The sequence below is a fragment of the Gymnodraco acuticeps genome, unplaced genomic scaffold, assembly GCF_902827175.1.
Source record: "Gymnodraco acuticeps unplaced genomic scaffold, fGymAcu1.1, whole genome shotgun sequence".
NCBI classification, from domain to species: domain Eukaryota; kingdom Metazoa; phylum Chordata; class Actinopteri; order Perciformes; family Bathydraconidae; genus Gymnodraco; species Gymnodraco acuticeps.
Genome location: NW_022990313.1, coordinates 689,506 through 713,245, shown reverse-complemented (window position 1 = coordinate 713,245; position 23,740 = coordinate 689,506). Strand labels below are relative to the sequence as shown.

Genomic DNA, 23,740 nt, shown 5'->3' with positions numbered 1-23,740 from the left:
GTAGCACCATGGAGCATATGTGTGGGCTGGACCTGTATTTTACAGGAAAGGAGTGAGCAGAGGGTGGAGTTGTCGATTCTTGTTCAGTTTTCATCTTCCTCACCCTCTCAAACTTTGAGTTGCGTGCGCTGCTAAAGAGACGCGCTACCATGGAAACCAAACAATGGTGTAGCTGTATTAAAGTCCGAGTGGAAATAGTCGTGAGTAAATCTGATTTTGTCAGAAATCGGGAGAAATATGACCACGGGAGGAAACCGGGGAGAGGGTAATGAAATCGGGAGTCTCCCGTGAAAATCGGGAGGGTTGGCAAGTATGACACACACACACACACACATAATGTTCGTATTTAGTCTCCTGATTTTAAATGGGAATTAAATCATTTGAGTGTTCCCAAAGCACCAGTGTTCTGCAGTTTGTGTGGGCCTACTGTACTGTTGCACAGTTTTGGAAGATTCATAGCTAACCACACTGAAGATTATGGATTATCTCATATTTTTAAGCCTCAATTTGTCCTCCCCACCCCCCCACACCCTCTAACATCACCAGATAATTTAAGGGGTCATTTCTCAAAAATGTCTTCCGAGGTTCCCCCCCGGACCGCCTTAGTATGGTTTGGTCCCTATTTCCATAGCCCCACCAAAAATATTTTCCACCAGCCGCCACTGGTGAAATGCAATGTAAAATGACCGAAAAAATACCAGCTCACTAAATCACAACCGCTCAAACCAACTACAAACTACTACCGCGGATTGGGCAGAGAAGGAGTCCGAGAAAGTTGCTCCCTCATGTGACGTAATATGACGCGTTTGACGTTAAAAAAAAAGCAGTTTTTAGTAGCAGAGTTCAAAACGGCTCCTTTCCCTCTGAATTTCTGTCCTTATGTCTTGTAAAACATATCAAATCCTGCATTAACATTCTTAATTGTAATTTTCAGGCAAGGTTAAGCATAAATGTAGTAAAAAAAAAACCTGCAAGTTGCTCTTTAACATTTGCTAGTTAGCCTGATAATGTTTATTTGTTATCTAGATAGCTAACGTTACTATACAGTTTTTTCCAAAAATATCCTTATATACTATTTTGTGCTATTTTCATGCCAACCTTCCGCCCAGTAACTGCTTCGAAGGGCTACTGTAAAACCATTTCATGGGTTTAGTGTAGCTGTAAATGATCCCAAATAAAATGCATTGTGTACAATGCTCTGAGTGCTTCACTGGAAAAGCTAAAACAGGTGCAGAGGTTGAACAATGGGCGGGGCTACATCAGGTAAATATGCTTATTATCTTCCTAATATGCAAACAAGAATGACGTCACAAATGAATCCAGGTGATACAAGCCATGTATGTGTAACACTCAGCTATAACAACAGTTGTCATCCGAAGCCACGCATTGAAACAATCAGAGATGGACGTAGTTCTACTGCTTATCATGGCTGCTGCAGGCAAGTGTTTCAAATGATGAGATATATTTTTGTTTATATATTGATTATTTTCAAAAACTCTGAGGCACATGAAAATATTAACTATAGAGGACATCTCGGATTCTTGATAAATTGAATAATTAATTGCATTGTAGGCTGTACATTTGTCCACATGTTTTGAAGGTAATCTCTTAAAAAAGAACTAAATTAATTGCAGTTAAAAGTAAAGATTTCTGTTTTTAAATGTTTAAACATCCCAGCACACAAATGTAATTAGTCAGATTATAGCCTGAATAAATGTTTATCTGTGTCTCTACAGGGCTGAGTGCTGTCTCATCATTTGTTGACTGTCAGTACTATTTTGTTGATGAAATGAAGAACATGACCGAAGCACAAAGTTACTGCAGAGAGAAATACACAGACCTGGCCACTGTACACAGCATGGAGCTTGTGAAGCTCCTGAAAGACAGTTTTGGTTCAAATACATCGGTAAGAAAATGGATAGTGAGTTTACTTGTTTGTTTTAATTCAAAGCAATTTTCTAACTTTTATGCTGGTGACAGGTTTGAACGTTATAAAATGTGACCCCCCTACATAGTAACTTGCAACTAAACTGTAGTGGTGTAAAAAGTTGAAAAATGTCCATCAAGTGCAGTAGAGTAAAGTATAACGTGTTTTGGTACCACTTTACAATAAGACTACCCTTATAAAGGGTTTACGAATAGTTTAATTCATTTATTAATTAGGTTGTGAAAACTTTATAAGACATGAGATAAACAGGGCGACTGTGACCGGTTGCTCCAAATAGTGAGCCCACATTTATCTGTACTGCTAAGTCTGATATTGGCTACCTAGCTTACTTCGTCTTCTTCATCAGCCAGCATCCTTGGTATCTGTTGTTCACTGAGTTGATTCTCGCTAAGTAGCCAATATAAGGCTTAGTCATCTTGCTAAGTAGTGAGCCTGTGTTGATGTATGAAAACTATGTTAGGGAGGCGTGTGGCGCAGTGGCTTAGTGCTTTTGTGTTCGTATCAGGGGAGCACAGGTTCGAACCCCACTGCAGTCAGCATGTTGTTGTGTCCCTGAGACACGTCACCCCAAAGTGCTCCTGTGGGGATTGCCCACAGTATGTAAGTCGCTTTGGATAAAAGCGTCTAACATGTAATGTAATGTTAGAACTGGTTTATAAATGGTTCTTAATGATTAATAAAGTGTTTACAAACTAATTCACAACCTTAAATCCTTTATAAGCAGGGCTGCACATAACTGGTGCGAATGCGCACCTCCGCCCAAAAAAGAGCACCGGGTCATTTGAAAAAAGGTGCATTTGCGTACCAACATTGAGAGAGAGAGAGAGAGAAAGATATTTGCGAGTTGCATATGAACTCAGGGTCGGCCCGTAGCACTGGCGTTATAGATGTTCGCCTAGGGCGCCAGGTCTGTGGAGGCGCTGCGCTGGCAGTTCTGGGAGGGAAAAAAACATTTTTGACCGTTGGTGCTCATCCTAATTTTCGGCCTTGATGTAACAATATTCATAATTAAGTAAATGTACACCCTTTTCACCCCGGTTACACGTTTCATTCGCCCTGTACAATGGGCGCTGTAAATGTGATGAAAATGGGGGATGTTGGCTTATCTGGCGCCCGCAGCTCACAGCTAAAGTGCGAGTGAGCGTGGGAGAGAGGGAGGGTGCACCGGTACCGGCGCTGTTGTTATTAGAATCTGGTGCTAGCTGCTTTAACGGATATAAGAAGATGTTTCTACAATAATGTGGAGGGAGAGTCCTCTCCAGTCAGACTGAGAGGCTGATAATACAGCTCAGTGAGGTAAAGTAATCTTGAGTGTTTAGATAGTTAACTTTAGTTTAAGTTCAAACGATTTGGTCACAATTTATGTAAACACATATTTCCAAGGCACTCCTTTATAATTATTGGGATAAACAGGTTTGAAATCATTCCAATGTATACTATAGGACAGTAACCAAAAATATCCTTTAAAACTGGAGAGATTAAAAAAAATGCAAAATAAGATATGAATGAACAAATAAAATAAGTTACATTCATTTGTTATTGGCTATGGTAGGTTATTGGTTATGTTCACATACTTATTTGATTACATCCACTTGTCTAAGATGACAACAGAGACTTTCGACCCAAAACCAGCTGTTGACTTGTGGATGCAGGCAGCTAATCGCAGACTCAACCAGAGAGAAAGAAGTAGGCCTACATCATCAGCTACCATGTCTGACAGAGAGGAAGACAGAGAGGAAGACAGTGAGGAGAACAGAGAGGAAGACAGTGAGGAGAACAGTCAGGAGGGTAGTGATGACAGCTTGTAGGATTACTGCTCGTGCCAATGTTGTCTTGTGTTCACCTCTGCATGTGTGTTCTGTGTTCACCTCTGCATGTGTGTTCAGTGCCGTGTGTCTGGCAAATAAAGTCAAGACCCCCTCAAAAGTTACGGTTTATTTCATTTTAAGGATGAGCACCAAGCAACATCTCCAGGTGCTCCTTTGAGAACCAGGGCAAAAAAGTTATGTGCACCCCTGTTTATAAGGGTAGTCTTATTGAAAAGAGGTACCAGTGTTTTAGTATAAAACTCCCTTATTGTGTTTCATCAGACACTTTTTCAGCTACAGTGGAGTAACAATAACAAACGGAGAGCATTTTGAAGAAAGACTGAAAGCATGGAAAATGAAGTCTTGAATGTACTTAAAATAAATGTTTGTATAAACTTTTACACAGAACAAGGAATGTGGAACTCTTACCTGTTTCAATATTCATATGGGAAAAATGTGCACCTGTCCTGTTAGTTTTTCAAATTGAAATTGGTTGTGAAAGTAAAGCAATTATAAAATCCTGTAATAAAGTTTAAGAGGATTAGACAAATATGTAACAGACTTACATCTGCTTGAACTGCTTTAAAAGTTACATTATAGTGTAATTATTAATACTGTGATTACAATCGCTTTCAGAAAGCCTGGATAGGGCTGTACGATGACCGGGACACCTGGAGTTGGTCACTGTCAAACACAAGCTTCAACCATTTTGCGCAGACAAGCAACTCTGACCGACGAGGACACTGCACACTGAACAGCTCTGTTGATGAACTATGGGATGCTGGTGGTTGTGAAAAACACTTCAATGCAATCTGCTTTGACGTCAGTGGTAAGACTCTTAACTTAACACTAGAACCGCCAGGGATAAAATGCAACCGCTATTAGAATGCATTGATTTTCAAGGTACAATGTTCTCTTATTTATCATACTAGAACACAGGGTTAACAGTGAGTTTGGATCGCACAAGATGAAACGTATACCAATAGAATCTGTGGACTCTCAGCTTTCTTATGATATCTAGTGTGAAGATAGCATGAAGTATAAAATATCGCTAAAAGTCTCTCTCTCTCTCGTTGCTATAGCAACACGTAATGTTTATGTTTACGCGTGAGATCAATAGCGTGAGAATCACTGCATTTTCTATAAGGTAAATATTACCGGCTGGCGCTAATGGGTATAAATGGCCATTATCTGACTTAATATTGACAATTTTTAACAACAGAGGGTGCTACATATAGTGTTAATTTCTTCAGCTATTTTTTTATTTAGTTTTAGTCTTAGTCCTGTGTTCAATTTCCGTTTTAGTCGACTAAAAGTCTGAGCATTTTAGTAAAAGAAAACTGATTATTTTAGTCTACTATGCGCAGCACAGAAACACAGCTGCTGCCCAGCCGCAGCACCGGAAATGGAACTGCTGGGAGAAAAACTGACTATCAGAGATGTAACGTTATCTTTGATAATATTTCGTCAACGAAAGTAAAGAGATTTTGGCATAGTTTTTATTTAGTAAACTACATTTTCGTTTCGTCAACGATATTGCATGTTGATTTCGTTAGTTATTGTTTACTGCCGTCGGTGCCGTCTCGTCATCGTCTCGTTTTAGTCATGGAAAAAAAGGTAGTTGACGAACATATTACGTTATAGTTTTAGTCAACGAAATGAACACTAGCTACATAAGACCCTTTAGGAAAAGTCACAGACTGGAAGACTTGAATATTTTATTGAAAAAAAGTTGCATACAATCAAGAAACAGCTGCGGGTAAAAATGTACCCGTTGGCGGTTCTAGTGTTAAGATAAATATATTACATTTAAAATCATATCACAATGTTAAGAAATAAAATGCGTTGGACTTTAACCAAGCAAGTGGTTCCAAACCTTTTTCTAAAAAAGTGTTTCTACTTGTATATCCATGTCAGGTTTCAGATGTTTAACATTTTGATTGCTTGTATTCTACTGAGTTCCACTACTATGTAAAGCTAATGTAATTTAACAGTTGAAATATTTGTAGTTAATTAGTATTTAAATGTAGCATTTACCTGTAACAGAGTGTCTAGTGCAGGGGTGCCCAACCGGTCGATCGCGGAGAGATTCCCAGTCGATCGCGAGATGTGTCTAAAAATAGAACAACAATAATCTGTTTTATCGTTAATGTCCTATAACATAATCTTCCTGTGCCAGAATAATGCACTTGAATGCATCAAAGCTTTGTGATTGTCGGGGCGTGGCTGGTGAGCACTAGTTTGCTGACGTTGTCCGTGTCAACAGGAGTGACAGTCCGCACACTGTTGGAGTTTTGAGGTTTTTACAACCCCACTCGGCTCCGCGTGTCGTTTTGACGAGTCCTGCTTAAAATCATAACAGGAAGGAAATCAGACAGAGAACACCCAGATACCAGTTTAAACAATCTGTTTTAATTATCAAAGGTAATAATGCAATGCACTATAATACATTACAATACCATATAATACAATATACTAAAATCATATTGTAATGTTTTAAGAAGTAGCCGGCCCACTTCTGCCCTGTTCGCGTGCTGCGGAGATCCTTCTGTCCTGACAGCATGTGAAGAGAGGCCGAACTCAGGAATCGACAGAACATATATCAGAAGACAGAAGGAAGGGGTGAGGTCAGCTGGTCATCTTTTCAGGTCCTCTCATTGGCAGACGCAAAATATGCTTTGTCACAATGACCCAGCGCTGGCCAGCAGAAAACCAAACGGGCCCATTTTACAACAAAACACATCTTATCACCCAAGTCATGTGTTTCTTTATGAAAGCCATACTTGTTAGGAATAAAACAGTCACTATCCCATGACATCCTCAGAACTAGCTCACCAACAACGCCTAACTGTCTTCATACCCCCCCCAATCATCTCTGAACTTTTATTCACCCGAAGTAAGCTCACCCTTAGTCTAAAAGGACCATTGTCTCTCTTAACTGTGTGACTAAATTCTCAAGGCCTGCAGGATGCGCATAATTAACTTAGAACGAATTTAGCCACTATATCTAATGGTTAACCAAGAAAAACACTCAAAAGGGTAATCTTTTCACTCAAAACAGAACTCACAAGTAATTCTGCATTTTACCCCTCAAAAATAGCCTAAAGCACCCTTTTGATGAAAAGGGTAAAAGTGAAAGAAAAAGACTATTGCGCTAATCTACTTTAAAGAAAAAGGGAACATTGTTTCAGGAATCTATAAAAAACCTCTATATTTAAGAGGAACAATGTATTTTGTTCCTTCAACTATTAATACACAGGAATGTATATACCCACACATATATTTAGGGATAACATGATGCAATACACCTCCTATATATTGGTGAGATTAAAATGAATATACCAAAAATATGCTGCATCACATCTTCTGCATAATACTCTTCATAAACTTCCGCAACACACACAAGACCGCAATTATGGCAGAAGCAAAACATATATAATTTTCACTCCGAGTGGGAGGATGATTATTTTTGTATCTATTCCAATTCAAAGTCCATCGGTCTCATCTGCAATGCGAGCGTGGCTTTATCGAAGAAGGGGAATTTAGGAGCGGCATTTCAAAACAGTACACAAACGCTACGAGACGGAATTCCCTCCTAATTCTGCCCTACGCTCCCAAAAGGGGAGGGGCCTGAAAGGACAGCTAAATGCACAGCAGTCCATTTTCACCAGGCCCAACAACAAGAGCAAGGCTGCTACCCAAGCGGCAAACTCTGGGGAAGAGCCGGGACGCTAATACGGAAGTGTCTCAAACTGCAGTTCATCTAGTGGCCAGTAGGAGCAGGCTGCAGAAGGGAGCGATTTCCATAGACCAACTGTTAAAATGCCCAACTTTACAGCAGAAATAAACATGTTTACATCGTGGTTCAAAAAACCATATTCTCTGTATAGTTAGATCCCCCCTTCATGAATATGGATTGGGGGGGTGAATTTGTTCTCAACTCACCTGTTTAATTAATATTAAGCCTTAAAGCTTTTGCATAAATTAGGGCGTGGTCACTTTGATGGACATGTACATGCCTCACTGTCAGCTAACAGCAACTTGTCCACTCTGCTAGGCTACAACGTTAGTTAGTTGTAGTTACTGTACTTGACCCTTTAGCCGTGTTCGTGGTGATTGTGCCTTTTAGGGAATATTGTTACAAATACCAGACAATTAAAATGTGCTGTGCGCTTGAATGTACTAACAGAACTTCCAAGAAGTCTAAAATGATAATATTATACATGTTAACCCCGTTCGCAGGTGTTTGTGTGCTTGGTAGCTTAGCTTGCTACTTATTAGCCAGCTAAGGACGTAACCCTTTATACATACATATACATTTTAGTTTATGATTCAGCCTTGGGTAAGACTTTTATAGTCTATGGCTATGACGCCCATAATGCTAAACGGGAGCAAATGTTAATAGGGGACCCAATTATCCCAGTGGTGGCCGCCGGGGGCTAGCTCCAGCCAGCGTCCCGGAGCTAGCCCACTGCGGCTCCGTTAGGTCCGGGCGGTGGAGTCCGTCTTTTCTCAACGTGTGAATGACAAGCATTAAGAATAACAAAATATAGCTAATTCTCTTGCAGATTGTCTCATTTGATTATGAATGTAACGTTTATATAGGGGAACTACACTGTTAGCAGTAACTTGGTATGCATGTATTTCATGTTAGCTTAGCTTCTTAGCCTGAGCTAGCTCTGTTTACTTCCAGTTCGGAGGCAGCAGGTCCCGCCTCGGCTCCGCCTCTTTGCCCTTATTTGGAGCAGGCGGGATTAGACTCTGACGTCACAGTCGAGCCGTTAGTTCCCATCAGCAAAAACCAACACACTCTCACTCCCTAAGCGTCCAGGAGCGACGTTTGGTCAGTGTCCGTGGCGTGCAGTTGTGACGCTCCTAGGCTCCTTCAGCGTCATAAAGGGACGCAAATGGCTTTCAACTGATTGCAATGTATTCCCATCTGCGGCGGGATTTGACGCTCATGGAAGCACGGCATTCGTTTGTGTCGGCTGCCCTTAAAGGCAATGTGAGCGTCCATTCCCATTGGATAACGGAGAATTGTACACCCGGAAGTAAGTATTCCTCTTACTGTTGATTGATTTTACAGTGATATCTGCACTACTCAGCTATCAAACAATATTAACCATTTTTAGCTAAACGAAACACAAGGGTCATAGCAAGCCTCTGAATTAGCCCTGAGCGAAAAAATGCTAACGCACTTAGCACAGAACACAAGGTAGAGATACCTTATTACTTATCGGATCTGCACAAACAAGTTATCAGCTAGCAAGCTGAGATTCCACAGATTCTAGGGGTATAAGTATCATCACTGAGCGACCAACACTTGCGGCAGGGGAAGCAAACCCAGGCAACACACAACGTAGCTTTACGAGACCAAAACGGAAAATAAGACTTAACGTTGCTGTTTTCTGATCAAAAGTTGTGTACAATGGCATTGAAACACATAAAACGCTGCTCAAGGTTAATTGAATGTGTCTGTCACTTTGAAATGATTACTGATAATCCATCTTCATATTTATGTCAATAACGGAGATTTCATATTAGCTGCTACGAGAGTGTATGACAGCTTCCGGTTACTGTTACAACCCGGCTCCTGGGCTGCAACAAAAAGCAGGGAGGCGAGACGAAGGGTAAGAAAATAACCAGTGTTTATTCTCTTATAAACAATATAATGACAGAACCAGCCACAGGTCCCCGAGGCTGGCACCGAGAAAGTGCCCAGAGGAGTGAGAACGACGCAACCGGCTGGGCTCCTCCTTTATCCCGCTCCACCAGGTGTAGCTCATCCGATAGGCGTGCGGCTCATCAGCACCTGAAACAACCTGAACAAAACCACACACAAACACACGGCACCCCACGTGATGTGGAGGGGTCGTCACACTCCCCCCCATAAGAAAGGAGTTCCACTAGAACACCGTTAACTACCTAAATAGCTAGGAGCTCTTCTCCGATATTTTGGCGTGGACAGAAGACCACTCTGGCCAGTCCCTTGACCAAGCACCTGGAAGAACCCGGAATGTCCCTCCAGAGACCGCAACCTAGCCCCCGGCAACAAACCTAAGACCTGGCCCACCCGTCTGACACGCATGACATGATCTAACATGCCGAGACACATCTCTCCTCAAACCAGGCCAAAATAAATACTGCAACAGGTAACCACATGTTCTACGGACACCCAGATGTCCCGACTGCCCATGCGCTTTTCTGAGGACCTCCCCGCGAAACCTGACAGGAACCACAATCTGATACCCTGGCCCACCAATAAAGCCTTTCCCACGTGCCCACCACTTTCTGACCAGCAATCCCCCTTGCAGCTGACAACCCCTGGTGACAGAACCGCCTCAAAAAACGGACTGAGGGAGACATCCGCTTTCTGCTCTATCACCAACTCACTGCGGGATGCCGATAACAACAAGTTAGGAATAACCACAGAATCTATCTCACTGACCTCTTCACCCTGCTCAGATTCCTCCTGTGCACGGCTCACAGCCCGTATCCCAGAACAAGCCACAAACACTCCAGGAGAGCACTTGGCATTCTCCTCTGCCTTAACGATCACAGTGGGTGAAGATGACTGCATGGTAGGCGGTGGACCCTCAGCCCACACACGGCTGCCAGCCAGGCCGTTACCCAGGATAACATCCACACCACCGATAGGCATTACAGGACGGACCCCCATGGCGACCTCACCCTGCACCAGACCAGAGTTAAGCACAACAGAATGCAGTGGAACAGGCACAACACTCATTCCCATCTCTCGCATCCGGACAAAATCCCCAGTTCCAGATTTGTCCAAAAACGGTAACACAGAGCTCAGAATGTAGGAATCATACGATGCAGTGTCTCTCAAAATCTTTACCGGCACGCTGATATCACTTCCCACCAATGACACGTATCCGGTTGACACAAATGCAGAAAACAGTGGGTCCTTCCACCCGCATGGCTCATTAATCTGCTGACAGGGAGAGATGACAGGTAACGGCACCACAGACACAGCACAAGCAGCAGAGTTGAACTGGCCTGCACAGTTCCCCCTTTTAGCCTTAGCTTTCGGACAGTCAGCCTTCCAGTGCCCTCTCTCCCTGCAGAAATGACAGATTTCTGAATCACCCTGTGGCTGACCTCGCATCTCACGCTCAACCCAGTGCGGATTAGCTTTCTCTTCCCATCTCCCTGCACGATACATACCAGCTCCATCCTGGACCCTGAAGTTCCGACCGCCCCTGTGCGTTAGCACATAATCATCTGCCAGAGCAGCAGCCTCTGCAGCAGTTGTCACTTTACGCTCGCTGATGTAAACCGCAATGTGGCTGGGCACAGAATTTTAAAATTGCTCCAACACCATCAACTCACATAATGCGACATACGTATCCACTTTCAAGGAGTTACACCACCTACCGAAAGAGGTAACCAGATCCCTGGCAAACTCAACATGTGTCTGCTTGTCAGACATCTCCCAGGACCGAAACCTCTGTCGATAAGCCTCAGGGACCAACTCGTAAGCCTTCAACACCGCAGTTTTAACCCTCAGATACACTTTGCTGTCCGCCACCGTTAAAGCAGAATAAGCTTCCTGTGCCCTACCTGTTAGCACACACTGCAGCAATAAGGTGCCTCTGACCACTCTCTGCTCTCAGCAACACGCTCAAACAAGGAGAAAAATGTATCTGGATCTCGTTCATTAAATTGAGGCATAAACCCAACCTCCGCTCCTCTAACTCAAGCCTTTTAATTTCTACCTGCAACAGCTCCTTTCTCTGCTCAAAAGTCAGGTCTGTATCACGGCAGCCAGACGTACTGCCACTGTCTCTGCTAGGATCAACAGTATATTTTCCCCCTTTGAAAACACCCAACTCGAACAGATTTGCTCTAACAATCCCTCTTATGTTTTCCTTCATCCTCTTATCCCCAACATCCAAGCGGAAATGTTCAGCAACACCGATCAGCTGCTCACGTGAGAAGCCCTCCAGTAGCTCCTCTGTAGGCGCTCTCACAAAGTCCTCCACACTCTCCATCATGGCAACACTGAGTGCACGCTCACGCTACTACACAGCCTAAACGCTACCGTGGCCCGTCCCTCTAACTGCCTACAGAAACTAGCTAACTCCCCGCTAGTCTTCAGGTGCTAGTTATGGTGGGTACTTATGCACTTAATACCGTAAGCTCGGCGAAGCGACCAGCAAACCGGCAGCTCCACCCGCAGCCTCGGCGTGCTCCCGAGCTAATAGCTCTAACCACTTTCACACCGCACTAACAGCCCCCCCTACGACCTCCAAGGAAGACCGTACTAGACCTAACAGGGACAGATACCACGGTAACTAATGATCTGTGCTCGTACTTACTGCCATACACTCTCCGTGTACTAGAACTGCGAAACACTCACCCCCGCAACGCTACTCCCAAAACAACCAGCCACACCCAGCGACAACAGCAGCTGCGCAAAAACCATCCCCACAACGGACATCCAGTTGCACACGCTTCCCAGGTCCAAAGCAACGAGCCCCCATCTGTTACAACCCGGCTCCTGGGCTGCAACAAAAAGCAGGGAGGCGAGACGAAGGATAAGAAACTAACCAGTGTTTATTCTCTTATAAACAATATAATGACAGAGGCTGGCACCGAGAAAGTGCCCAGAGGAGTGAGAGCGACGCAACCGGCTGGGCTCCTCCTTTAGCCCGCTCCACCAGGTGTAGCTCATCCGATAGGCATCCGCCCACAGGTGCAGCTCATCAGCACCTGAAACAACCTGAACAAAACCACACACACACACAAACACACGGCACCCCACGTGATGTGGAGGGGTCGTCACACTACGCATCACTCTATTCACCAATGGGTAATGTTTAGATGGATTTTAGGAACCTCCCCTCGATTCTATTGGCTCTAACGGTTAACAAGAGGTGTCAATCATCAAAATCGACCGAGGGGGGCCATAGATATTGAAAATCCACCCAAATGACCCCAGAAGTGGGTTTTATTTTCTAAATCTCTAAAAAGGTCAAATGTCACTTGTTTTGCATCAATCTTGATACAGGGTACTTATTATATGTTGTACTTTGGATTCCTAAAGCTTTTAGTCTACTATCCCATCATCCAAGGGTGCTTTTCACTATAAGTAATGTTTTTCTTTTGGACGCACAGAATTTTTTTACCATGTTCAATCTGAATTTACTTAAAATAAAAAAAAATCTGTATTGATTCTGACTTTTCTACATCCAACTCACAGGTTTATCATTGCTTTGAGAAAAAAGATGATTAATTTACCCCTTTTAGAAGTGAAGATATAGTCATGTGTTCTGGGCATGTCATTTTTGAGCCTGAGACCTGAAAAACAGGCTCGGGGCTTAACAGGTAAACACAGGGCAGAAACAACTTGATGCCCACAAATAAATCCACTCCCTGAATGCATTTTCTGTGGTTATCACAGGCTGATGAAATGTTCAAGTGTTGTTCTATGACATACAGTAATACTCCACTCGTGAATGTCAGAAGCTATGTGTCATAAACATGGGGGTTTCTAACAAGTGACTTAATAAACTACTAAATGCATAATGTCAAACACAGTGATGCGTAGGGTTGGGTATCGTTTGAATTTCCACGATTCTGATTCCGATTCTACTTTTCGATTCCGGTTCTTAACGGTTCTCAATTCCGATTATTTGAGGGGCAGGGTAAAAAAATGATACATGCTTCTTCCACCAAAAAAAATTACATTTATTCGAGAAACTTTTACACAGGTTAGTTTACAGTAATATTCACATTAATCAGTTTGTTTATATTCACTGCTATGTAACTGTAACCTGAGAACCACTGAAGCTACAACAGTGCAACTTTTAAAGGAAACCTCCCCCCCATTTAAAGAACAGTTCTTGTTGAGAAAAACAAGCATATCTGCCTTCTCAGGCATACCTGGAAGAAATGTTTGAACATTTTGAAGTAAAATGCTTCAATCTGGTGCACTTTAAGGCAAGGCAAGTCAAGGCAAGTTTATTTATATAGCACTTTTCAACACAAGGCAATGCAAAGTGCTTTACAAAAAATGAACGACATTAAGAAAAAGGCATTTAAAATCAGTCATTAAAAAGAAAAGCTAATAAAATAAACATTAAAAGAAAAAATACATGGATAAAAGTTACAGTGCAGTCTAAGATATGAATAGTTCAATTAAAAGAAAAAGTACATGGATAACAGTTACAGTGCAGTCTAAGATATGAATAGTTCAATTAAACATTAAAAGAAAAAAGACATGGATAAAAGTTACAGTGCAGTCTAAGATATGAATAGTTCAATTAAACATTAAAAGAAAAAATACATGGATAAAAGTTACAGTGCAGTCAATTAAACATTAAAAGAAAAAAGTACATGGATAAAAGTTACAGTGCAGTCTAAGATATGAATAGTTCAATTAAAAGCAGCGACAAAAAGAAAAGTCTTCAGCCTGGATTTAAAAGTAGTCAGAGTTGCAGCGGACCTGCAGGTTTCTGGGAGTTTGTTCCAGATATTTGGAGCATAATAACTGAACGCTGCTTCTCCATGTTTAGTTCTGACTCTGGGGACAGAAAGCTGACCAGTCCCTGAAGACCTGAGAGATCTGGATGGTTCATCATTTAGCAGGAGGTCAGAAATGTATTTTGGGCCTAAACCATTCAGTGCTTTATAAACCAGCAGCAGTATTTTGAAATCTATTCTTTGACACACAGGAAGCCAGTGTAAAGACTTCAGAACAGGAGTGATGTGATCCACTTTCTTAGTGTTAGTGAGGACTCGAGCAGCGGCGTTCTGAATCAGCTGCAGCTTCCTAATAGATTTTTTAGTGAGACCTGTGAAGACACCATTACAGTAGTCGAGTCTACTGAAGATAAAAGCATGGACAAGTTTTTCCAAATCCTGCTGTGACATTAGTCTTTTAATCCTAGATATATTCTTTAGGTGATAGTAGGCTGATTTAGTAACTGTTTTAATGTGACTGTTGAAACTCAGGTCAGAGTCCATGACTACACCTAGATTTCTGGCTTTATCTGTTGTTTTGAACATTGCAGACTGAAGCTCAGCGCTAACTTTTATACGTTCTGACTTGGCTCCAAAAACCATTACCTCAGTTTTATCTTTGTTTAATTGGAGAAAGTTCTGACACATCCAGTCATTGATTTGTTCAATGCACTTACTCAGTGTTTGAATTGGCGCATAGTCTCCTGGTGAAATTGTTACGTACATTTGTGTGTCATCTGCATAGCTATGGTAACTTATTTTGTTGTTTTTAATTATCTGAGCCAGTGGTAGCATGTAGATGTTAAAGAGAAGAGGCCCCAAGATGGAGCCTTGAGGAACCCCACATGTCATATTTGTCAACTCAGATGTGTATTTGCCTATAGAAACAAAGTTGTTTCTGTCCTTTAAGTAGGATTCAAACCAATTTAGAACTGTTTTAGAAAGTCCCACCCAGTTTTCCAGTCGGTCTAGTAATATGCTGTGGTCAACAGTGTCAAACGCAGCACTGAGATCTAATAATACTAACACTGAAGTTCTGCCACTGTCTGTGTTTAAGTGGATGTCATTAAAGACCTTTACAAGAGCAGTCTCAGTGCTGTGGTTTGGACGAAAGCCTGACTGGAACACATCGAAACAGTTATTTAAATGCAAGAAATTACTCAACTGTTGAAAAACAACTTTTTCAATGATTTTACCTAGAAATGGGAGGTTTGATATGGGCCTGTAATTGTTCATTACTGAAGCATCTAGATTATTCTTTTTTAAGAGCGGTTTAATGACTGCAGTTTTCAGGGCCTGTGGAAAAATACCTGAGTGAAGAGATTTGTTTACTATATGAAGTAGATCTGAGGCCATGCAAGGCAAAACATCTTTAAAAAATCCTGTTGGAATAATATCAAGGCAGCAGGAGGAGGATTTCAGAAGTTGTATAATGTCCTCTAGGTTTTTATCATTAATCTGATGGAATTGTGTCATGGTGTTTGAATTGATGTTAAGTGGACACAGAGACAACACATTTGCTGATGCAGAGGCACTGACTGCTTGTCTGATTTTCTGAATTTTGTCAGTGAAAAAGGAGGCAAAATCATTGCCGTGCGTTTTTCAATTCCAAATTATAAAGGCCAAGTCTCTCTTTATAGATTTCAAAGTGAACCTGGAGATTTGTTTTTCGCCACCTGCGTTCAGCTTTTCGACATTCTCTTTTTTCTGTTTTCACGGTCATGGCCTTTCTCCATGGAGATATTTTCTTGCCGGACACTTTCTTTACCTTAGTTGGAGCAATGGCATCTATAACATTTTTAATTTTTGAATGAAAATGATCTACTAGCTCATTTACTGAGATGTTAGCAGGGGCAAGTGTGGAAGAAAAATTCTGAGTAAACATTTCCCTAGTATTTTCAGTTAAATATCGCTTTGTGGTTACCTCTTTTTGAACATTTTTGTGAACAGAAATAGAGCTCTCAAAGAAAACACAGGAATGGTCAGAGAGTGCAACATCAGTCACCACAACCTTAGAGATATTCAGACCCTTTGAGATAATGAAGTCCAGAGTGTGCCCCTTATTGTGCGTGGGCTCCGTCACATGCTGAGTCAGTCCATCGCTATCAAGAACACAAAACAGTTCTTTAGCCCCTCTGTCCTGGGGGTTGTCAACATGGATGTTAAAATCACCAACAATGACTAGACGGTCAAAGTCAATACACACTATAGACAGCAGTTCAGTAAAGTCGTCAAAAAAGCTTGCACAGTATTTGGGTGGTCTATAGATATTTAGGAACAGAGCTCGAGAGGAGCATTTCAGCCGAAGGGCCACATATTCAAAAGAATCAAAGTTTCCATACGATGTCTTCCTGCATTGAAAGGAATCATTGAACAGAATAGCAACTCCACCCCCTTTCTTATGCATTCTTTCCTGACTCATAAAACTAAAGTTCGGAGGGGTTGATTCGATAAGAACAGCTGCACTGTTATTTTGTTCAATCCGAGTTTCTGTTAAAAACATAAAATCGAGATTGTGCTCAGTGATAAAATCATTGATTAAAAATGTTTTTCCTGCCAAAGATCTGACATTTAATAAAGCTAGTTTAAGTTTGTTAAATACACTATCAGTCATGTTTTTTGTAACAAGCTGTGGCTGACATGGAATCACTGCTAAATTAGATAAACTCACACAAACGTTTGAGCGCTTCCTGTATCTAAGATGATTCACCGCTCTTAATCTATTACCTATCAACACAGATATCGGCAAAGCTATAGGCAGGCAGGGCCCCGGCATGTCCTGGAAAGAGTTGAGGGGGGGGGTGTGACGGGCAGTGGAGACTCCTCCATGTGTCTCCCATAATCAGAACATTCCTCAGGCGGGTGCAGTGATAATTCTTCAGGGTTTTCTGCGCGAGGTGTTGTGTCTTTCTCCTGTTTTGATTCCTCTTGCCGCTTGTCCTTGGCAGAGGGAACAGATTGATAACGCAGGCAGTTGAATATGTTAGAGATAAACAATTTCACTCCTGACTTGTTCAGGCAAACTCTATTTGCCTTGAAAAGATGTCTGCGGTCCCAGAAAAAGTTAAAATTGTCAATAAAATGAACAGAATGGTCAGTACAGACAGTTGAAAGCCAGGTGTTCAGTGCAAACAATCTGCTGAATCTCTCCACTCCTCTTCTGACTGGCGGTAGAGGGCCACTGATGAACACCTCTGCATTTAGAGAGCTGGCAGTTTCCAACAAACATTTAAAGTCTTCTTTCAGCACTTCTGACTGTTGTTTCAATGTGCAGTACCATATTCTTCACAGTCGGATGTTCAGCCCCAATATGCAGGATCTTCTCAGCCAAGTCAGAGACCACATCCTTGGGAAAACAGAGTACTTTGGTGTTGTTCTTATTACACAGACCTTTTACATCTCTTACAGCAGAGTCACCCACAATCAGAGTTTCAGGCCCAGTCGTTAGCTTTCCCTCTAGCCTTTTACTTTTGGAGTAGCTATTGGTCCTTACCCTGCTGTGTGAAGAGGACAGGTTATCCAGGTCATCAGATCTCCGGTTCTCGGTCAGCGGAGCGTATCTGTTCTGGATTGGCACACTTTGTGGTTTAGGAGGATTGTTTGTAATTCTCCCTTTAGCAGCTGTCCACTGCTGTTTCCTAGTATGAATAGGGGTTGAAGAGGCGCTCTTCCTGGGTGATAACAATGCAGGCCAGCCGGTCGCATCACAGATTTCAGAGCGCTGGGCTCTGCCTGTTATCCGTCCTCCCAAATCCCATGGAAATGATTTACTCTTAGGCTTTGCACCCAGAGAGTTCCAGGGAGGACTACCACTTTTAGGTTTATTACCCGGTACACAGCCCTCCTGTTCCTTGGAATCCTTGTAGCTGCTAACTAGCTGTGAGTTAGCATACCCTTCTCCATTATTTTGCAACACTGGTAAAGTGGTGTCATTCCCATGACATAGTCCATTCACTTTCACGTTAACTTCCAACCGTTGCATTTTCATTTCCAACACAGCTATCTGTATAAGTTTGTGGAAGTCATCTGTAGAGAACGGAGGCATTTTGCTGCCAACTAGCTTAAGCTAAATAGCATGCAGTAGCCTACCAGGCTTTAGCTGTTGCTAGGCCACGCTACTGTAAGACTGAGGTCGTCGTAAAAATGTTGAAATATGGCTGAAACCCTCCGTCTATTTACGAAGATTAACTGTCCCAGTGATAAGTTAATGTCCAGGAGCCGAATGACTAGAGACTAGATCTAGGGGGTATAATTCTAAACACCCATATGAAAAAGATCGGTTTACATTTGAATAATCAAATAAGTATGTGAGCATAACCAATAACCTACCATAGCCAATAACAAATACATGTAACGTATTTTATTTTTGTTGTTCATTCAGATCTTATTTTACTATTTTATTTATGGATATTTTTGTATCTCTCCAGTTTAAAACGATATGTCTGGTTTACTGTCCTATAGTATACATTGGAATGATTTCAAACCTGTTTATCCCAATAATTATAAAGGAGTGCCTTGGAAATACGTGTTTACATAAATTGTGAACAAAACGTTTGAGACCCACTGAGATAACTTAGACTAAAGTGAACTATCTAAACACTCAGTCCTTTACCTCACTGAGCTGTAGTTATTAGCCACTCAGTCTGACTGGAGAGGACTCTCCCTCCACATCATTGTAGAAACATCTTCTTCTTCCGTTAGTGCAGCTAGCACCAGATGCTAATAACAACAGCGCCCTCCCTCGCTCGCTCGCACTTTGGCTGTGAGCTGCGGGCGCCAGATAAGCCAACATCCCCATTTTCATCACTTACAGCACCCATCGTAAAGGGCAAATGAAAAGTGTAACCGGGATGAAAAGGGTGTTACATTTACTTAATTATGAATGTTGTTACATCAAGGCCGAAAATTAGGATGAGCACCAACGGTCAAAACATTTGTTTCCCTCCCAGAGCTGTCAGCGCAGCGCCTCCACAGATCTGGCGCCCGAGGCGAACATCTATAACGCCAGTGCGACGGGCCGGCCCTGGTCTCAGGTTACGCTGTAGGAAGTGTAGGTACAACGCTACATTTCCCGCCCCGCCGCAGTCATACAATAGGCTACGGAGAGCGGCGAGAAATATTTCCTCAGGCATCGAAAAGCGGAACCGAAATTCACATTTCTAAATGATGCCGTTGGAATCGGTTCTCTGTACCCAACCCTAGTGATGCGTCCATAATGTAGTTTGTTTACAGCCTTACGTTAGCTTTTTATTTCTGCTAATCTTATTTGCTCTTCAAAAATCACAAAGTGGTGTTATTATGTGGAGATTATTGAGCTAAATAAAACATGTAAGGTATCATAAACGTGTGTTGGCTACAGAGCTTAATTTTTGCAATATACTAAATTCCAATGGCGAAATCCCATTGCTTTTTTGTTCAAGGGCCCCTTGCAATGCTAATGTCTGGTTCTGGCCTAAATACGTCATCACTATACCATCCATCCATCCATCCATCCATCTTCTCCCGCTTATCCGTGGTCGGGTCGCGGGGGTAGCAGTTCCAGCAGAGAGCCCCAAACTTTCTTTTCCCTGGCGACATCAACCAGCTCTGACTGGGGGATCCCAAGGCGCTCCCAGGCCAGCGAAGAGATATAATCCCTCCACCTGGTCCTAGGTCTACCCCTTGGTCTCTTCCCAGCTGGACGTGCCTGGAACACCTCCCTAGGGAGGCGCCCAGGTGGCATCCTAACTAGGTGCCCGAACCACCTCAACTGGCTCCTTTCGACGCGAAGGAGGAGCGGCTCAACTCCGAGTCCCTCCCTGATGACCGAACTTCTCACCTTATCCCTAAGGGAGACACCAGCCACCCTGCGGAGAAAACCCATCTCGGCCGCTTGTATCCGCGATCTCGTTCTTTCGGTCATGACCCATCCTTCATGACCATAGGTGAGGGTAGGAACGAAAATGGCCCGGAAGACCGAGAGCTTTGCCTTCTGGCTCAGCTCCCTTTTCGTCACAACGGTGCGGTAAAGCGACTGCAGTACCGCTCCCGCTGCTCCGATTCTCCGGCCCATCTCACGCTCCATTGTTCCCTCACTCGAGAACAAGACCCCGAGATACTTGAACTCCTTCACTTGGGGTAAGGACTCATTCCCTACCTGGAGTGGACAGTCCATCGGTTTCCTGCTGAGAACCATGGCCTCAGATTTGGTCATCACTATACCACATATTATAAATAAAGCACAAAGTCCTTACATGTGGCTTCTACTGTATAAGATCTGAATACTTCTACCTCCACTTATGAGCCCCAAGGTTTAATTATGAGTCAAAACTCCAAAGTTTCTTGCCCAATATTAGTGTGGAAAAAATGTCTTTTTTTGTATTCATGGAGAGACTGTTAAGAAATACACAACATACATTGATGGCAGGCTGTATGTTAGAATGCCTCTACTTTACTCTGGTCCATTTTCAGGGTCGAGTGTGACATTTGTCTTCACCAAGATCAGCTCCATGAACTGGACTGAGGCCCAGAGCTACTGCAGAGCACACAACACAGACCTGGCCAGTATGAGACAAATTACAGAGAACCAGAAGACCTATGAAGACCCAAAGTTGGAGATACAAGCTCCTGTATCTGTACAGGAGCGGGTTCCTGCATGGGAACCAGCCCGGGTCAGCCTTTACAGAGACCCATGGAAGTGGTCCGATGGATTTCAGTCTTCCTTTAGATACTGGGCTAGTGGTCATCCTCACTCTGAGAATTGTGTGGCTGCACTTTCCAATGGTGGAATATGGGTGACCCGGAACTGTAAGAGCAGGATTCCATTCATCTGCTACAAACGTAAGTAGAAATCACAAAAGCAAATGATACAACTGAGTCTGCTGATTTAGAAGAAACTATTTCTTTGTTTTTTTTTCAAAGATTTGCCTATTTCAAAGAAAGTGATAAAGCTGAGAGTGGAGAACAACTCTAATCTAAATCTTAATAACGAGGCCGTGCAGAAGGAAATCATGGTGCAGGTAAAGCATGTTTTCTACTTATATGCGAAAACCAACATAACTTTTCAAATAAACACAAACTTACCTACCTGCCACCAATTTAAACAGGAAAATGTATAAACACTATTTACAAATCTGAGAAATGTAATATTGCAAATGCCATAACATTTAATAAAGAAGAGATAAGGGGAATGGCAAGACCTGCTAAAGCCCAACAGGTTGGCGCCATCTTAGGGATATTTGTTATACTACATGAGTACACTATTGCCCCTTTCACACCAACGCAGCTCCCGCCTCCGACGTAATGCGGTTCTTGCTTCAAGACGGACTATTTTTTCGAGCTTGGTAAGAACCGGTTTTCGGGGAAAAGAGCCTGCTCCGCTGCGGTGTGAACAGGAAAAAAAGGTGCTTATCAGGCTCAAGTTCCGAACCGGCCCTGGAACCGCGTTGGTGTGAAAGGGTAAAGATGCCATTTCTCTATTTGAGTGATAATGATCAGGAGTTTTGTATCTCAGATCAAGAAGAAGCTCGGATTGGGTGACAACACTGAACTGATGTGGAGGACACAGCAGGATGGAAAAGTTTTCCACAAGGAGGATGAGCTTTAGAGTAGAACTGCTGTCACTGCTTTTATCTTACATTTGGATAGAGAGGAGAACATGTGACATTTGTAAAATAATGTAAGATTTCACTGAAGGCAACTCCAGTGAAATCTTATTGCCAATAACAACGGTGAGCTGCGAAGTTGTCTCAGAATATCTTCAAATGAGTAATTTAGAAAAACAGTTGTATGACTTATTCTTGGTCTGACATTATTTCCGGGAGGCTAACTTTAATTAAATTCCCTCAAATATGGAATTGTATGCCTTTTCTTTGTCCTTTACAGTCATACACTTCCAATCTTTGGGACTTAGTCGGTTGGTCGATTAAAACAAGGCGTAATGTAACTGCTCAGACTATTAGATATATTTAACTTTTCTGACATTTTATAGATTTAATATAATTACATGATGTCCATGCAATATGTCATAAATATCTCAGAAGGAGTTATGGAAAATAAGTGAGTATTCTTATGTTGTAACCTTATTAGTGATAGAAACTTGAAGCAATTTTCCTCAATGATTTTACATTGGCAAAACTCATGGGAAACCCAAACCACTTCCACTAACTCTTGTCCTTGAGAGACTGCTCCTGGAAAAAACGTACCCGCTTCTTTATTACCAAAAATCCAAATGTAGTGGGTCTCAGCTACCTTGCTGGAGGGAGTTTGGGTCTGCTTTTGCAGACCATGCACACGTTTTCTGGGCCTGTACACATGCAAAGCCTTTTCTGAAAGAAGTGGACCATGTCATCTGACATGACTGTACCTTGGTAACATATCTAAATGCCTTGATAAAAGTGATACCTTCTGAAGGTTATTATGGCCGCAGTTCATATTTGTGATATTGCTCTCCTTATTAGTATAATCAATTATATCCGCTCTATGGAGAAGATGCCTTTCACTCTCCGACTCCAATAGGACAAGAGGGATAAATAATGGGCAAAATGGGACTGCTATACAAATCTAGGATCTTAACAATGTCTGTATTTTCTTTGACCTGACCTTTGTACACTGAACTTTACTATTATCTTGATTTGTCTTTCTAATTTTCACTGATTGTGTTTTACTACCCCAGTCTTCATACATTGTATACAAAATTAAAAATAAATAACATTAATATTAATCTTTTACGTTAATATAGCATCTTTCAGGCAGGTTTTTTTGTCACATATGGTCATGACATTTTATTAAATGTCTTTCTGAAATATAAACTATATCCAATAAAGTGTGATTATTTCTCACATGGTTGTTTAATTTATGTTTCATTTTAATCTCTCAGAATGTTTCAGATTTTAAACAGGTAATGGCCTCCTGATCTGCAATGTTTTAATAAAGTTTAAGGTAACACTTTATATTAAGGTACACACATTCACCCTCAACTAGTTGTTGATTACCATGCATATTAGCAGTATATTGGCTCTTTATTAGTCATGAATGCCTTATTCGACATGACCATATTCTACAAGTAATAGGCCATTAGTTGAGAGTTTTTCCTCAATAACCCTCTACATGAGTTTTGGTCTTAATATGCGCTGCTCAATATGGGCTTAATAAGGCAGCAGTACCACAAGAATAGTAATTCTCCCATAATAACACTTAACAAATATGATCTATTCTTATGTAACAAGACATGAAACTATAAGTGTTAATTGTGTCTAAATAACTCAAAATGAGGTAGGCCTATTTATATCTAAAAATATGTTTTGGGGTATTGACAGTTCAGCAAGGTGATATTGACCTGTATGTTTAATATTTGCACATTTTTGTAAAAATTGTACTGAAGGTTAGACAGGAAACCGGGTACAGGAAGTAGGAGAAAGTGAAATGAATAGCATGGCAGTAGCTATATTTACCCTGTTTACACTTAGCGGTCCTACAGTATGTGTTAATCTGTGTATGTTACACTTGCATGCTTGGG

The 23,740-nt window shown here is 42.0% G+C and overlaps 1 protein-coding gene across 1 annotated transcript; it reads left to right on the top strand.

Moving 5' to 3' along the window:
* The first annotated feature begins 1,371 nt into the window (after positions 1 to 1,371).
* LOC117550478 (macrophage mannose receptor 1-like) lies at positions 1,372 to 23,320 on the top strand. The gene is made up of 6 exons (XM_034222917.1): positions 1,372 to 1,438; positions 1,737 to 1,906; positions 4,393 to 4,585; positions 20,695 to 21,063; positions 21,145 to 21,242; positions 21,737 to 23,320. The coding sequence occupies exons 1-6, from the start codon at positions 1,402 to 1,404 to the stop codon at positions 21,827 to 21,829; spliced, it is 960 nt and encodes a 319-aa protein (XP_034078808.1). The 5' UTR covers positions 1,372 to 1,401; the 3' UTR covers positions 21,830 to 23,320.
* Positions 23,321 to 23,740: the final 420 nt, after the last annotated feature.

What these genes read in the sequence shown, in the direction of transcription:
- LOC117550478 (XM_034222917.1), top strand. Translation starts at nt 1,402, where the DNA reads ATGGACGTAGTTCTACTGCTTATCATGGCTGCTGCAG. An exon ending in GTTTTGGTTCAAATACATCG is followed by an intron (nt 1,907 to 4,392) that starts GTAAGAAAATGG and finishes AATCGCTTTCAG; the next exon opens with AAAGCCTGGATAGGGCTGTA. An exon ending in TCCATTCATCTGCTACAAAC is followed by an intron (nt 21,064 to 21,144) that starts GTAAGTAGAAAT and finishes TTTTTTTCAAAG; the next exon opens with ATTTGCCTATTTCAAAGAAA.